Source organism: Giraffa tippelskirchi, chromosome 3, assembly GCF_054371585.1.
Source record: "Giraffa tippelskirchi isolate mGirTip1 chromosome 3, T2T-mGirTip1v1.2.pri, whole genome shotgun sequence".
Classification (NCBI taxonomy): Eukaryota; Metazoa; Chordata; class Mammalia; order Artiodactyla; family Giraffidae; genus Giraffa; species Giraffa tippelskirchi.
Window position 1 is genome coordinate 83494221 of NC_137277.1, and position 17028 is coordinate 83511248.

General features: G+C 38.0%; 1 protein-coding gene and 1 long non-coding RNA gene across 33 annotated transcripts in view; one reads left to right on the forward strand and one right to left on the reverse strand.

Moving 5' to 3' along the window:
- Positions 1–17028, forward strand: part of LOC145543551 (uncharacterized) — a 570959-nt gene that overhangs the window by 201217 nt on the left and 352714 nt on the right. For 3 of the 32 annotated variants that reach the window (XM_081585372.1, XM_081585370.1, XM_081585371.1), the window contains one exon: positions 14883–14962. The exons of the other annotated variants lie outside the window; for them this stretch is intronic. In XM_081585372.1, the coding sequence (XP_081441498.1) occupies positions 14883–14962 (80 nt within the window). The remainder of the gene's footprint in view (positions 1–14882; positions 14963–17028) is intronic. 32 annotated transcript variants of the gene reach the window in all.
- Positions 8896–15694, reverse strand: LOC145543554 (uncharacterized). The gene is made up of 3 exons (XR_014080858.1): positions 15537–15694; positions 10184–10355; positions 8896–9151 (listed from the first exon to the last, which is right to left on the reverse strand). It is a non-coding gene; the product is annotated as an uncharacterized LOC145543554 (long non-coding RNA).

The window sequence follows — 17028 nt, forward strand, 5'->3', positions numbered from 1 at the left end:
TGATCTATTTGCCAGATGTCATGATCTTAGTTTTCTGAATGTTGAGTTTTAAGCCAACTTTTTCAATCTCCTCTTTTACTTTCATCAAGAGGCTGTTTAGTTCTTTGCTTTCTGCCATAAGGGTGGTGTCATCTACATATCTGAAGTTATTGATATTTCTCCTGGCAATCTTGATTCCAGCTTGTGCTTCATCCAACCCAGCATTTCACATGAGGTACTCTGCATATAAGTTAAATAAGCAGGGTGACAGTATACAACCTTGATGTACCCCTTTCCCAATTTGGAACCAGGCTGTTGTTCCATGTCCAGTTCTAACTGTTGCTTCTTGACCTGCATACAGATTTTTCAGGAGGCAGGTAAAGTGGTCTGGTATTCTCATCTCTTGAAGAATTTTCCACAGTTTGTTGTGATCCACACAGCCAAAGACTTTGGTGTAGTCAATAAAGCAAAAGTAGATATTTTTCTGGAACTCTCTTGCTTTTTCAATGATCCAGAGGATGTTGGCAATTTAATCTCTGGTTCCTCTGCCTTTTCTAAAACCAGCTTGAACATCTGGAAGTTCACAGTTCACATATTGCTGAAGCCTGGCTTGGAGAATTTTGAGCATTACTTTAGTAGTGTGTGAGACGAGTGCAATTGTGCAGTAGTTTGAGCATTCTTTGGCATTGCCTTTCTTCGGGATCAGAAGAGCAGAGGGCAATTACTAATAGCTCTAGAAAGAATGAAGTGCTGAACCAATGTAGAAACGATGCTCAGTTGTGGATGTGCCTGGTGGTAAAAGTATAAGTCCAATGCTGTAAAGAACAGTATTGCACAGGAACCTGGAATGCTATCAAGGTAAACTGGACATGGTCAAGCAGGACATAGTAAGAGTGAATATCGACATCTTAAGAATCAGTGAATTAAATTTAATGGACAGGAATGGGCAAATTTAATTCAGATAATTATTGTATCTACTACTGTGGGCAAGAACGCCTTAGCAGAAATGGAATAGCCCTCATAGTCAATAAATTAAAAAAAATCCAAAATGCAGTAGTTGGATACAATCTCAAAAACAACAGAATGATTTCAGTTCATTTCCAAAGCAAACCGTTCAATATCACAGTAATCCAAGTCTATGCCCTAATGCCAAGAAGCTGTAGTTGACTGGTTCTATGAAGACTTACAAAACCATTTAGAACCAGCACCAAAAGAGATGTCCTTTTCATCACAGAGGATTGGGATACAAAAGTAGGAAGTTAAGAGATACCTGGAGTTACAGGCAAGTTTGGCCTTGGAGTACAAAATGAAGCAGGGAAACAGCTCACAGAGTTCAGTCAAGAGAACATGCTGGTCATAACAAACACTCTTTTCCAACAACACAAGAGATGACTCTACACATGGACATCACCAAATGGTCAATTCTGAAATCAGATTGATTATATTCTTACAGCCAAAGATGGAGTCAGCAAAAAGAAGGCCTGGAGCTGACTGTGACTAAGATCATGAGCTCCTTATTGCAAAATTGAGGCTTAAATTGAAGAAAATAGGGAAAACCACTATGCCTTCCAGGTATGACCTAAATCAATTCCCTTATGCTTATACATTACAGGTGATGAATAGATTCAAGGGATTAGATCTGGTAGACAGAGTGCCTGAAGAACTATGGAAGAAGGTTTGTAACATTGTACAGGAGGCAGTGACCAAAATCATCCCAAAGGAAATGAAAGAAGACAGTGGTTGTCTAAGGAGGCTTTACAAATAGCTGAGGAAAGAAGAGAAGCAAAAAGCAAAGGAGAAAGGGAAAGATATATCCAACTGAATGCAAAGTTCCAGAAACTAGCAAGGAGAGATAAGAAAGCCACCTTTTTTTTTTGTTTTTAAATTACTCTGTCTTCCTCTCCTCCCAGGAGATTATACCTTGATACAAAGTGTCAACATCAAGCAAAAAAACAGTGAATGAGAAAGTTTTTAAATAGTAGATTCTATTTTTAAAAATTATGTATTAATTTCTGTGAATCTAATTTATTTTATTCCCCACTTTTTATTTTGAAAAATTTCAAACCCACCAAAAAGTTGCCAAAATGGTACAAGGAACACACAAATGGCTGTCACCGAGGTTCACCAATTGTGAACATTTTGCCATATTTGTTTTCTTTTTCAGTGTATGTATATATGTTCATTATTATTTCTTGTCTGGCTGAATTATGTAAGAGAAAGTTGCACACATCATAACTCTTTATCTCTAAAACCTGCAACATGTGTCTCTCAAGAACATCTTTTCATAAACCACAACATATAATTATCAAATATAGAAAATTTAATAATGGTATAATACTACTATCTAGGAATTCAGCACTGTGAGTCTATTTAAATATTTGAAGGAAGAATCTGCATTTGGCTTTGGTTTACATAATCTAAAAATTGGATTTTACTGCAGTTTCACCAAAATCCACATCAATAGGGATGGGTGGTGGACTCAAGAAAATGCTTCCCCCCCTTATTTAATTTATTTCATTTATAAAACACAGATACCACTAATAATATCAATCAGCCAAAGGAATTTAGCTGATGGACTGTAATGTGAAAATCATTGAGAAAATACTGGTGGGGGTGTGTTCTATGGCCACAAAGATCATGCCTAGTTTGGAGATAACTCCCAGGGCCACTGCATGATCTTTTGATGTAGTTTGATTTCCTGAGGACTTATATATAGAGACAGTACCAATCCAGCTTCTTCTGGGGGTGTGTTTATTATGGATAACCAGTTCAGAATAAGAGCTGAGATGAAGCTGAAGTGGAACCCATAGCTCTTTGTTGTGTTTTTAAAGGGAGAGGTGTGTGCTTATACATATGTCAACAAGCAGATGTATGATGTGCAAAGCCGTTGGCTTAAGAGCATCTGTATTCCTGCATCCCAGGAATCCCAGCTCTGCCTGACAACAGCTGAAGTCCAGGGTCAACTTGAGATGAATTACACCAACATGATTGGAATATACCCAAAGGTATACCTTCTCAGTGACCCACCAAAGCCAAATCGATGCCCTGGAATTTGTGCCTTTCCTGGTGTGGTTATTTTTCTGCGACATTAAGAGGACATCCAGTCTCTTGCCAAAAGGGATTTGTCCTTTTTATCTAGTCAGGAGAGTGCTTCAGCTATTTGCATTTCTGAATTGCTTAGCTGCCCAAGCATGCTCTGTGTGTGCTGTTTGAAATGTGTCATTGAGGCACGTGACTGCTGTTCTCAAGCTGATGTTGGACTTTCTCCAACAAATATGGATTATGTTAAAGTCGGTTCTGAATTGACGAGGATATGTTAATAACTCCCAGATGGGCATCTCTGCGCTCTCCAGCAGGGAAATGCAAGCAGTCTATGGCAGGAGCAAGTGTTTGGCAGGTCCATCATTCCGTCATTAAAGGCCACATTATTACTTACAACTGTGCTTGCATGACAATGGCTGCAATGAGCCCAGCCTCACAGTCGTCAGCACAAGAAATGTGCTTCTAGGTAGATTGTTTTCCAGGTAGGGAAAAATATTTTGTATGTAATCTCCCTCTTCCTAGCCCTGAATATTATGAATGAGTCAGGAGGTAGGGTGGGAGGTGGAGGGGTCTATGCTGGTCCTCAGAGACCCAGGATAAGGCAAAGATATGTAGCTAGGGATGTATGTCTAAGGACCCTTGTTCAGAACAGCCCTTGCTCAACAAAGCAGCTTTTCTCAGTGGCTGTCCTGAACTGTGTCCTTCAGTGCCGACTTCCTGCCCTAGGAAGTTCCAATTGGTAGAATTAATTAACATTAGAGTTGTTGTGGAGTTGTTTACGTTGTAGGTGCAGCTTCCATTAATGGCATATTTTCTTTGTCTTTGATTCTTAAGCTATAGGATTTGATTGTTTTACAGTTGTGTTTTCGAAAAGGAAATTAAAGAGGTGCATCTTCGATAATTGCATTTCTAGTCAAGAAAGAAGCAGTATATTTGATGTTAAATACCCATGTGACAGGGACTCCCCTGAAGCTCAGATGGTAAATAATCTTTCTGCAATACAGGAGACCAGGGTTTGATCCCTGGGTCAAGAAGATACCCTGGAGAAGGAAATGGCAACCCACTCCAGTATTCTTGCCTGGAGAATCCCATAGACAGAGGAGCCTGGCAGGCTACAGTCCATAGGGTCACAATGAGTCGGATACTACTAAACAACTAACACACACCCCCATGTGACAATTATTACCTAGGCGTGTGCAGTCATAAACTATGTGGCTCTTACAGTTAATTGTGATGAAATTGGATATTAAGATGAAAGGGAATAATTTGACAGAAAAGAATCATTTTGGTGACTGTACAGGTACAGCTACAAATTTGTCAGATTTCAAAGTGATGAGAGGCAACAAGGTCTCCATTTGCAGAGGAAAAACTACATGTGCATTTCTTTTACTTAGGATGTAAAATAATCTTTCATCCTAATGTATGTGTTACAGTGAGAATGACCAAGCACGATAAAAAGTAATTGAAAACATTCAGCTGCAGATGATACACTTTCTCTTTGCTCTTGGTCCCTGTTTCAATAACAAGTAATCCAGCCACAGCAAGTCCCCTTCCTTCCCAGTCAGGTATTTTATGATGTCATTTCATCTGCATAGGCATATCTATATGTTCTCTTTTCCTTTCCAGCAACTCCAAGAAATTTAAAAATATAAAACCACATCTGCCAATACCATTAGGACAAACCATTTAGGATTTCATTTTATACAAGACAGCAGCACTAAATGCCACTGATTCCCAGCATGCCCTGGTACTTTTTAATTCTAACAGTTGGGATTTTAAAACTTTTCATTATAAGTCATTTAAAAATACCTTAAGATCAGCAAAAGATTTCACAGAGCTTCTGCATTAAGGCCTGCCTGAAGAGGGTTTGTATGGGTGTAGGACCATGACATTTAACAACTTAGGTATTCCAAAAGGGTGAAGATAATTTAGCTCACAAGGTTGACCATAAGGCATGGCCATAGAGCTCCCTGAAGGCTGCAGTTTCCAGACCATCTGCACGGAGGGAGAAGGATTTTTGCCATCACCTGCCTGCAGACTACCCTAATCCTTTGATAGTGTCATACTTCCTTACGCATGTATATATCGTGAAGTGTGATTCCAAGAGTTCACACAACCCTGAAAATTATGTGTTTACTGAATAAACCTTTGACTCACCCTAACAGTGAGGAATGTAAAAGACAGCCCAGTGGATTCAGATCCACTAACCCCAGTGTAGGATTGTTAGGCCTCCTTGCCTGAGCTACCCAGGCAACAAAAAGGGGAAAATTGCTGCTTAAAAGACACTGTTAGTTTATTGACCCTGGGTGTTTCTTAAGACTTCAAATATACTTTTGTATCATTAATATTTCATTAAAGAACCTCAATTAATGAATTTCTGTTTGTAGAAAGTTTGGGGAGTTGGCAGGTGCAATAGAAATAGAAGATACTTTGTTTTAATGGCCATTAAGTTGAAACTTTCTGAGATACTATAAAACCCCAATTAGTTAGCTGAATATCACCAGTGGTTCATCATTGTCATTAGGTATTAATTAGGCAGCTACAGAATGCTTAGACTCTCTGTAAAACTCACAAAAGCCACTGTCACCGTTTGGGGAAAACTTACACTTTCAGGGGTAGTGATCTTTGTTGTTGCTACATTACCATTTGTAATGAGCATTTGTGGAAAGAAGGACTTGGTATTTTGAAAGAGCTTTACAGTCTCTAATTATAGCTTCAATAGCTCATAGCCCACAATGTTACATTTACAGGAAAGGAAACCAACTTTGAAAGAGGTTATGTAGCTGAGCAGGCATTGCCCTCAAGGCTTTTTGATACCTTTTTAAATGTTATGTCACCTTTGACAGAACATACCCTGACAATTCAAAACAGTATAAAAGAGGAAAGTTTGAGAGAGACCCTTGTGTAAAAGCACCCATGGTATGAGTCAGAATCAACACAGGTGAAGGGGCGAGTTTTCTGATTTTCCTTCTCTACCCTTTACCACATAGGACAATATTCTTCTTAAAAGGGCACTCAACTTTCTGGATTGTTAAAAAGAAGCTTATAAGAGCAATTGAAAGTAATATGGGCTTTTTAATATTGTGACACTTAATGCTACATAAAACCTTTGTTTCCTCCAGGTTTATTGAGCTGGTGTATTAGATTTCCTGCTGTATGAGCAGGAAGATTATGGTGGCTTAGGTCTAAGTATACTTTGGGGAGGCATTTTGTATTTTCTCTATAAATAGTCTTTCTAAAACAACACAATTGTGTAACTATTAATGTTTATATTGCATTATACATCTTCAAAGTTTACTATGCATAGTAGAGAGTATGGTAACCAAAGGAAATGCTTTTGTCTATGAAATAGGCTGGAAATTGTCATTATCAAAGTAAATCTATTTTGCTTATTATTTCATCAGTAGGATTTTCATGCTTTCGTGTTACATTCCAGTATTACATTATCATATCTGTAAGCTTCTAGGGGCTAGAATTTGTACGTATATATACACACATCCACCTGCATGGATGCGCTACAGCAGAACTGAAAGACTAATTTTAAAATGAAAATAATGACATTTAGGTGAATCCAAAATGGGCAGAAAAACTTGAAAAATGTTAGTTTCAAGTATAATGGTTTTTATAGATTAAAAAATTTGATTAAGAGGGCTGTTGTTCAGAGCATGCATCAAAGCTTATTTTTTATACTGAAATAATTTCTCAAGCTTAATGAAACTAGCCATATCATTAATTCCCTAATAAAGGTACAGAATCACTCTCAAAAGTGCAGGGGAAGTTATAGCCCTGCGAAAGTACGATACAGGTTTCTACTTGGCTTACACTTTTGTTCCTTTTCCTGGGGAAACATAATGAATGGTGAAATTGCTTTTCTTTGTATGAGTGATTTAATGAGCAATTTCTTCAGAATTTATATGAAAAGGGCCCCATATCTAGCACTACAGGTCTCCCCCAAGCCCCTGTTCCTTCCATACTTGAATAGATAGTTTCATTATATTCAAAAACATACGAGAGGGAAACCAATGGTGAGGGCTGTTAAGGGCTGTTACATCGAAAGAAATGAAAGATTATCTTCTCCAAGCAGGAGAAATTAGATGTATCGGGCCTACCTTTGAATCAGTCTTAGCTTCAGATAGAACATGACGTATGGGTAATCTGCAATTTGCTAGGGGCATTGTTAGCATGCTTTGCCTCCAGGGTAGGATTTTAACCAGGCCTCCAGCAGCTGTGTGTTTGGCATCGCAGCCACATTAGGTATACAGAACCCCCCTGCTATTACCCTGGTGAAACCCGTGCCAAGGCCCCTGGTGACACGATAGAGGTATTAGGTCAGATGAGTTACATTAAGTGGCAAGTGATAAATTCAAGATGACAATTCAAAACAGCAGTGTTTCTTCTAGTAATTAATTCCAGTGGTGCCTGAGGTGGAGCTTGGTTGCTACCACTGGTGTGGCAATGCTGCGTAGCTAATGAGAAAACATTACAGCGAGGATTAGGGGCCTGTGCATTCTGGCAGGCTGAGGTCACTATGATTAGGAAATATTAACACAGACTTACTGTGATAAATCATATACACTCAGGAAAGTTAATTTTTATTTTATTCATGTGAAAACTGGTAAACACTTTACAGTGTGGTGATTCACTAAATGGGCTGTGGAGCGGGTGAGGCATTCCACCCTGGGTCTGGGTCATCTGTCCCCTCATGGGACATTGGGATGGTGGCAAGAGGGCTTGCCAGAGCCACTGGCCCTTTTTCCTTCTGTCTGTGGACATCATGTCTTTGGCACATAAAGATGCTATAAAGTGTTAGGGCTGTTTTACTTTCCTAAATGTGACTTGATCAAGACCTTTTGTTATGTGACTCATCCTCCTTGCTTAAGAAATGACTCTGCACTGGTTGTAGGGTGGTCTTGTCAGGCGGTGGACAAGGAGTTTACCTCCTCTTTCTAACTCCCCAACAAGGGTGCCTTCGATTTCGTAGTACTATCAAGTTTTTCAGAGGGCTCGCTCCCATTTATTCTCACTGTCTAACGTAGTGGGAGTGCTGCCACTCCAGTCTGGTAAATGAGAAACTTGAGGCCAGAGTGGTGAAGGGAATGGGTCAAGATCACAGTCAAGTCGCCTATGTTGAGCCTAGAACTCAGCACAAAACACCTAGAATGTTGCTCTGAATGTCTTGTAGAGGAGGAAGCAGAGCCAACAATCAGAGCTGTTTCCTCTAAAATTCCCAAAGAGTATTCTGCTGGGCACCATTTTGTGCACACACATGTTATGTGTGCATGAACATACATACATGCACACACATGCGCAAAATAGGAGCTGATCACTAGTGAAGGACTTTTAGTTTGAGCAACTACAGATGTCTTGCAGTGTATTGGATATATGGCCTATAAAATACCTTCTAAACACTTTGCCTTTGGCACTGAAAAATGAACTGCTTCTAGAGGTAAGACTGTGTCCTTATCACCTGCCATAAATTGGCTCTGGTGTTTGATACTCAAGTTCAATATGTGCTCTGTCCCACAGGTGTGTGTGTGAGTGAAGGGAGATGAGTAGAGAGGCCATTAGCAACACGTGTTCTATGAAATGTTGAAGTGCTACCAGACACTCACTCACATCTTTATGTCCTGAGCTTCTTAGTTTATATTAAGAAGTCGATTACCTTTTAGAGAAAATAAGAAAACTTGTAAGTGTGGTATATTTTCTTCTTTTTCTGAATTCTATGTAACATATGATATTGATCTCACATTAGTGACAATGAAATTTAGCTAGCTCCATTTTCTAATATTGTAGAAATAATGGAGTAAGCTCTTACTCCACGATATTAGAGGAGGGAAGCTCAGTTTCAATGAAGTAACAATTAAAAACCACTCATAATGTCTATGTAACTCTTGTCACTTTTGTGTATGAGGAGGAAACTTAGGACAAGTCATCTAGCATTTCTTTACCTGTTTTGAGTTGATTTGAAAAAGCACCAAAGAGTTTCTATAAAACATGTTCTCAACTCTGCAATTGAAGTGAGCAAAAATGAAGCTCTCATGAAAATGAGAGATGCCCATCTCAGTAAAGGAGCAGGTAGAATGGCCAACTCTGATCACTGGATTGTCCACAGCAGGCAACAGTGGCTAAACTGTGTGATGAGAGGCAATGGGTTAGAGGAAACACAAATGGTTTTATCTTAATTTTTTTATTTTAACCTTGAAATAGTCCAATCTTTTTGCTTACTTAAGTTTTCATAGTTGAACAAGAGAATGATGCAAATCATTTTCTGGAGACTAAAAATTTATTAAAAACAAAAATAAAACTTCAGAAATGTTTAGGAATTCATAATTCAAAAAATGTAACCCTAAATTGACTTTCATTTTAGGTAAGGAAAGAAGACTGTATTTTCTTTTTAAGTGCTTAAAATTATTTGGTTCAATTTATATCATACTGTTTAATTATCTAACTTTATCTGTAAGTTCGCAGCTAGGAATTTAAAATATTACTTTAGTAAAGAGAAAAGAAGGTCTACTTGTCAGACTTTGGATGGCATATTCTTTTTTTCCCAGTGACAAGTCAGAAAATAAAAGATTTCTAATGTTTTGAAGCTTGTCACATGTCTAAATCACTAGACAGGTTTTACTACTTAAAACAGTGCCACGTTTTACATAGAAAACGTTCTAGAACAAAACTGTTATTTCATCTGGATTCAAATGTATTCCTACCTTCTGTCTAATCATCTTTTTTGAATTAGGCACTTGGGTATTTCATGCAAACCTGAAACCTGGTGGAAATCAGGGCTATTTCTATTTCATTTCTGCCAAGCTTCATGTTTCTCAGAGTCTCACATTTTAAAACATTTTGTGTTCTTCTATGAAAGGAAGAGCACTGGACTGGGATCCCGGAGATCTGAGTTCCAGTTCTGGCCCTACCTGTGTATGAGCTGTGGGCCTCAGCTTCCTTGTCTATGAAGAGAGATAGGAGGTTTCCAAACCTGTCCTCGATTGTATCTCATGAATGTGGAAGGTTTTCTTTTTACTTCTTTGTAAAAACTGAGAGTCTTTAAATTGTAAGCGATATGTGCTGGCTTTAAGAAGCCAAACAATATGGATATATAAAGAAAAATTTTGATAATGCTGCACTCTCTCTGACTTAAAATAGAAGTTTATTTCTCTCTCACCTAGAAAGATGTCCAGAGGTAGGATGTCCAGGGCTGGGGTAGTAGCTCCAGCATGTCATCAGGGACTCAGGCTTCTGTCTCTCTGTTCCACTATCCAAGTTCATAACTGCCATCCTCAAAGTCATCTCTTGACTCAAAAATGGCTGTTGGAGCTCCATCCAACAGAGAGAAACTGAAGGCCAGAAGAAGAAAGAAAGGCAGAGGAAATAAAAAAGACACAGGGGAATCCCTCCTACCTGAGTTATCTCCCATTAAGCACACAATTTTATCTACATCTTATTCACTGAAATTGAATTATGTGATCATAGTTGCAACAAAGGAGGCTGGAAAATGTAGTATTTTATTCTGAGTGATAAGATGCCTAGATAAGAACTAGTTATATTAAAAATTCTAAGGAGGAAGGAGAGCATGGCTGAAAGGATAACAATTGGCAACCTCTTCACCAGTGCCTATCTTTCCATACTTGTTTTTCATGTTCACACAAACATATACAAATGTATAGAGTTTCATTTGATGATTCTTTGGTGGTTATTTATTAAAATGGATGGGGTTGTATGTGTTTTGCATAACTTGCTTTTTTCTCTTAATCTATTATCAGTATCCACCCAGGTCAGTGTATTGAGATTGGACTTATTCTTTTCAATAACTATGTAAACTCCTATAATATGGATTTATCCTAATATATTTAACCACTCTCCTACTGATAATTCAAACTTCCTGTTTTATATATATCTATCTATCTTATTTCATCTGGATTTTTACATTTTAAAAATTATGAATGCCATCATATACACAAATAAATATATAAAATGTATATACCCTGTTTATAGAATAATAAAAAAATGCATGTGTATCTACCACTCAGTTAATAAAAAATAATTATTTTAAATATAAATAATTATTAATTATATAATTATTTTAAAATTATTATAGTTATTAAAAATAATTATATTTATTTTTAAAACCCCTGAACTATTCACACATAACATACCTCTCCTTCTTTCCAAATCCATTTTCTTGAATTTTATCATTCCTTTGCATTTCTTTATAATTTTACTATAGATAAATATACTCTTAAAAATTATTTGGTCTTGCTCATTTTTGTACAAATATATCAATGAAGTCATATTGTATGTATGCTTCTGTGACTTTATCTTTTGTGCCATACTTTATTTTATGAGATTTATTCATGCCGAATGCATGTAACTGCCATTTTAAGTTTCACTCATGTATAGTAGGGGATTCCCTGGTAGCTCAGACAGTAAAGTGTCTGCCAGCAATGCTGGAGACCCGGGTTTGATCCCTGGGATGGGAAGATCCCTTGGAGAAGGAAATGGCGATGCACTCCAGTACTCTTGCCTAGAAAATTCCAGGGACGGAGGAGCCTGGTGGTCTACAGTCCATGGGGTCACAAAGAGTTAGACACGACTGAGGGACTTCACTCACTCACTCACTCATGTATAGTAGTAGCCCATTGTATGAATACACCACTATTTATCTTTTCCCATGCTGATAGACATTTGTTTCCATTTTTATTGCTAACACAAAAAAATGCTCTTTTATCCATTCTTGTTTGTTCTTATTTTCTTGTATATATGTGCAAGAGTTTCTCTTGGTTATATACTCTGGAATATAGTTCCTAAGCCATAGGGTATGTATATGTGTTTTCCCCAAAAATAGTTATTCCAAATTACACTACCACTGACAGTGTGTAAGCATTCCTGATGTTTGTTATACATCTTTGTCATATGTTGATAGTATCAGACTTAACTTTTTGCCAGGCTAGATACAAAATTATCTGGAGGGCTTATTAAAAGTTCTTTAGCTCTAGAGACATTGATTGAATAGGCCTGATTTGATCATTTTATGGAGGGTCCTAGTATCTGTATTTTAATAACTTCCTGTTTGATTTTGATGCTCAGCCATGTCTGGAGCATCTAGTCACAAGACTAGACTGACCTCTAGGACTCCTTATAGTATGACTATCTCCAGATTCTCTGTTGCCTTTCATTCCCACAATGATGCCACCATCTTGGTCTTAGAGTCTTTCTCTGCAGAGTTCTTTGCATTTCCGTTTCTCCTTCTTTTCTACTTCCCTAGCTAACATACAAGCCCTGAATCAAGTCCTTACTACTTTGTGCCAAGATCAGAAATGACATCAAAGGTGGTTACATACACAGACTCTGGAGTGAGTCTGGTTTCAAAAACTGACTCTGCCTCTTACCAGCAGAGTGAACTTCAGTCGTTACTTTCTCTGAGTCTCTTTGTCTTCAGTTATGAAATAAGAATGATAATACAAGTCCTTATTACATGGGTAATGTGCGGGTTAAAGGAATTACTATATGTAAAGATCTTAAGATGATGCCTGACACAGGGTAAACACTCAATAAAAATTATATGATAATAACAACAATAATTAATATTATTACAGTTCTTGTTACTTCAACAGCCTCCTGGAGGAGTATGGGGAATTTGAAAGAGAGAGAGCCTCATTGACAAGCTCTCTTCTAATTCAGTGCTCTTTACACCAGGATGCTAAATAATCTCTACCAGCACTATTTCACTATGTTCTCCACTGTTCAAGAATGTGCGGTTGTTTCCTTTGTGTGTCTTGGGGAAATACTCATCAAATGCTCATGGAAACATCAATGGTATGAGGCTTTTGCTTCATTTGAAAGAAGCAGTTTTTCCTTTCTCTTTCTGTTTCAGTGTAGTTTGTCTTTGATAATACTTAAAAGTGTCTTAGGTAAATTGTATTAGTTCAGTTGCTTCAACAAAGACCAAATAATAGTGTTTGAACAAGGTAGAAGTTTACTTATATTTCACTTAACACCAAGATTCTAGGCAACCTGAGAGGTCATTTCATGAAGATATACCCTGGTGCCATCCTTCTTGTTACACTATACCGTTCCCTAGTTCAGGGGTCAGCAAAAAAAATTTATAAAGGGCCAGAGAGTAAATATTTTAGGTTTGAGGGGCCAACTAGTCTCTGTTGTAGCTATTCAATTCTGCCATTGAAGCACAAAAGCAACCATCATCAGTACATAAATTAAAGGATGGGTTATATTCCAATAAAACTTTATTTTTGAACACTGAAATTTGAGTTTCACATAATTTTCATGAGTCACAAAATATTATCCTTTTAATTTTTAAACTGCTTAAATATATAAAAAAACATCCTTAGCTTGTAAGCCATATAAAAACAGGTGATGAATTTGGCTATTGGACCATAGCTTGCTGATTCCTATCACAGGGAGTTTAATCTGCAAGATCAAATATAGTTCACCACCACTATACTCATGACCCAGCCCCAAAGAAATGGGGACAGAGGCAGCAAATGACAGTCATCTTCCTTTAAATAGATTCATAATTTACCTACATTGTTTCTGCTCACATTCCACTGGCCAATTCACAGTCATATGGGCTTACCTCACTGCAAGGGAATATGGGAAATATAGTGTCTAGTTGGGCTGCCATGTGCCTAAACTAAAACCTGAAGGGTTTTATTATTGAAAGGGAAGGGAGGGAGTATGGGTACTGAGGGGCAATTAGCAACCTCTGCCGCTGCACTTGGGAATTGAGTTGGAACAATGACAGAAAGATTAGCTCCTAGACTTGGGGTCCTTTGAGGTTTGTCTTCTTGTCATTGCCAAAAATGAGATCTATGATACTCAGTGATTATCAAATAAATCCCCTTCACTGTCCATGAGACAGACATGATGGTTGTAGGACTCAGCGGGGAAAGTTTGCTGGTCATCTAACTTGTAACAACCACTATAGAACATCATCAGTATTATCAAGCTACTTGGCTTTTTAACACTAAAAATAGATGTCAAAAATCACAGCAAAGTTCTTTTTGCTACTGGTTTTTATTTTCCCCTTGCATTTTTTAAGTTAATAAGGTTGTTTATATCTGGTAAATCTTAATGTAATCATAATCCAACATACCTTGTCTAGATGTTAACATTAAGACTGGCTGAGTTCCAGCCCCAGATTTTCAGTTTATGCTTGAAGAAGCAGCAAGGGCAGGAAGTGTATGCCCACAGAGCCTAGTAGCTAGTATCTAGTTAGGATGATAGCTCAACCTGCAAACTTTCAATCTGACAAGATATAAAGATAGTTTATTAGCTAGGTACATTGCTACCCTGAAAATGCTAAGGTCCTGTTGATAAGAGGAAGGAGATTAGTTGTTGGATGGACAATTCACTGTCTCTCCTGACCAATTCAATTGCTGACTTTGAAACAGATTTACTGAGCACCTGTTATGTGCAGGGCACTTCACTGAGTCCTAGGAAGGCAAAATTTAATAATATAAAACATCTGCTTTTGCAGAGGGAGTAGCCTAGAAGGGGAGACAGATTAGCAAACACATAATGATCATTTAGTGTGATAATAGAAGTGTGTGTAAAGGACAGAAAGAGTTGAGAGCAGGTAGTTTTGGGGAAGGTGAGAAAGGAGGTCAGAGAAGAATTAGTAGAAACATTGGAAGGAGAATAGCATCACTTTTTCCCATAAAATCTGGTTATAAATGGAGTAGCATCCTATCCTCCATGTATGTGATATGAGAGTCTGATTTGATGTGAGAATGACCACATCAAATGTGTGAGAGAGTGCACATGTGCACAGGTGTGTATGTGTGTGCGCACAGGTGTGTATGTGTGTGCTTTAAAGTTCCAGGAACCATATCATTTTTCCCTAGGAGTCTGAAGCTTACTTCCTGCAGTTGGTATTACATGTACTTACCATGGTGGAAGAGCTGCTCCCAACCACAAGAGCCAGGTTTGTAAGATCTATCTTGTCAAAAAATACGATTTGTATATACACACACACACATATATGTATGGAACATACATGCTCATTCCTTTTATTTAGTGCTCGCTTGGTAAGAGGAAAATTACATGCATTTCTTAGGGGGAATTATAAGCCAGAAATTTCCCTTTTTATTTCTCAAATTTAAATGGCTTGGCTATTGTTAACGTGGCAGTATTTCTTTTTCATTAACTGGAATGCTGCCTGTGTTTGCATATTGGACTTAGACATCATGGACCCCCAACAAATTTTAAAAGCAAGAAGTGGAAGGCTTGGAGAATATAGAAACGCTGAGAGATGACAGGCTTCTGTGGCAGTCGGAATCTAGGGAATAGATAATTACATTGTCTCTCATTCTGTTCCCACGTGGACTTGCTTAAATGTCATTTTAAACGGCAGGTTCTCACTCTTTCCTACCTTGGAAACCTTATTCAGCTTGTGCTCAGATCATGAGAGGGGCACCTGGCCCAGAGTTTGCTCCATGGGGAATTCCCATTCAAGCATCGCCAGTCTTGACCTGGCTATTGTTGTTTGTGATACTTACCGGTAAAGTTTCTCAATCAATACAGCATCAGCCGAAGGAGCTCCTGGGAATGGAAGCCTGCAGCAGCGTACTTAATCTTGGAGCCAGCTTGTGCTCTCTGCTCAGCTGCTAAACTGGGTAGTTGGCCTACTTGATGTGGCATTATTGCTGCTGAGGTCAGATGTGAGTGGCTGGGTGAGAGCTGATGAATGGCTGTTTGTGATGAAGCGCCTCTCCCACCCACCAGGAGACATTTAATAATGATAGACCATAACTGCACTCACACAAAAATCTGTGCTGCTTGTTTGTGCCTCTTCTGGGCTGGAGGTATAGCAGGATTGGCATTATTATGGAAGGAAGCTTTAAAAGTGGTGTTTTTTTTTGGATCAAACATAGAAGGAGCAGGGAGAAGCTTAGGGACTATTGCAGTATTTTAAATGATTGCAAATGAAGTTTTCTCTCCCTGCTCAGAGAAGGCAGCTATTACACACGCATTCCATCAGTTCACATTGTCCTTCCTCTTCCTGTTCACCCTTTGTTTCAGTATGATTTCTAGACAGGGTGAAAAAAAAATGGGATATTAATTTTACTAAAATGGACCATTATGATATGTTCATCATTAAGGGAGTAATTATTCAGAATGTGAAGAGTGGATTTAGCAGTTACCACCCACTAACATGAAGGAGAAATTAATATCTAAATAATAGTTGAATGCGCATTCACCCCCTATGGTTTAAAATATAATACTACAAAGCTTGAATAATTCTAAAATGGTCGTCCTGCAAGAGGTTTCAGTGTGTTATTTATCTAGCTATTTCCTGTTCAGTCCAATCCTTTTTTTAGTAATCAGACAAAGAAAAAATAAAAATGCGTGGTGTGACCTAAATATTCTGTCTGTTATAAATGAAGACAGGTTTCTCTAAATAAATAGACCACAAAATATTATCAAGAAAATAATCAAAAGTGTAAATGTTGGGTTCAGTCAGAATCTATGCAAAATTAGAGGGTTTCATTAAATATTTGATTCCATGACAATTGTCTAACGAATGGGAGAGTGATGTCTGACTTTTCTGAGGTGTTATTAGCTTACCAAGACTTTGGACTGTGCGTTTAGAAAAGGTCTGTGAATAATAGTTATATATTGTGAGCAGAGCCCCCGATCTATCCATTCTTTATTCCAGGACAGTGCACAGTGCCTCCTGCAAAGGTCCTGCTGCAAGTATGTATAGAATGAACAGAATAAGGGAAACTGAAGTGAAGTAGAGGGTGGTTTGAGGACACACCTTCTGAGAGGAAAGAACTGATGCTGCTTCAACTCTAAAAGGTCATATTTTTCCATCTTTCTAGCATCTTTCTAGTGCTAAGGATAGGCTATACTAATGATATTAAACCACTAATGTTTGGTCCGAATGTGGTAAAGTAATTTTTTCAAATATTTAAGGCAGATTTCAGTTCATCTTTATGATTGTACATATTTGTGTAGCAACCAATCCTTACAAATCTGTAAAGAAAT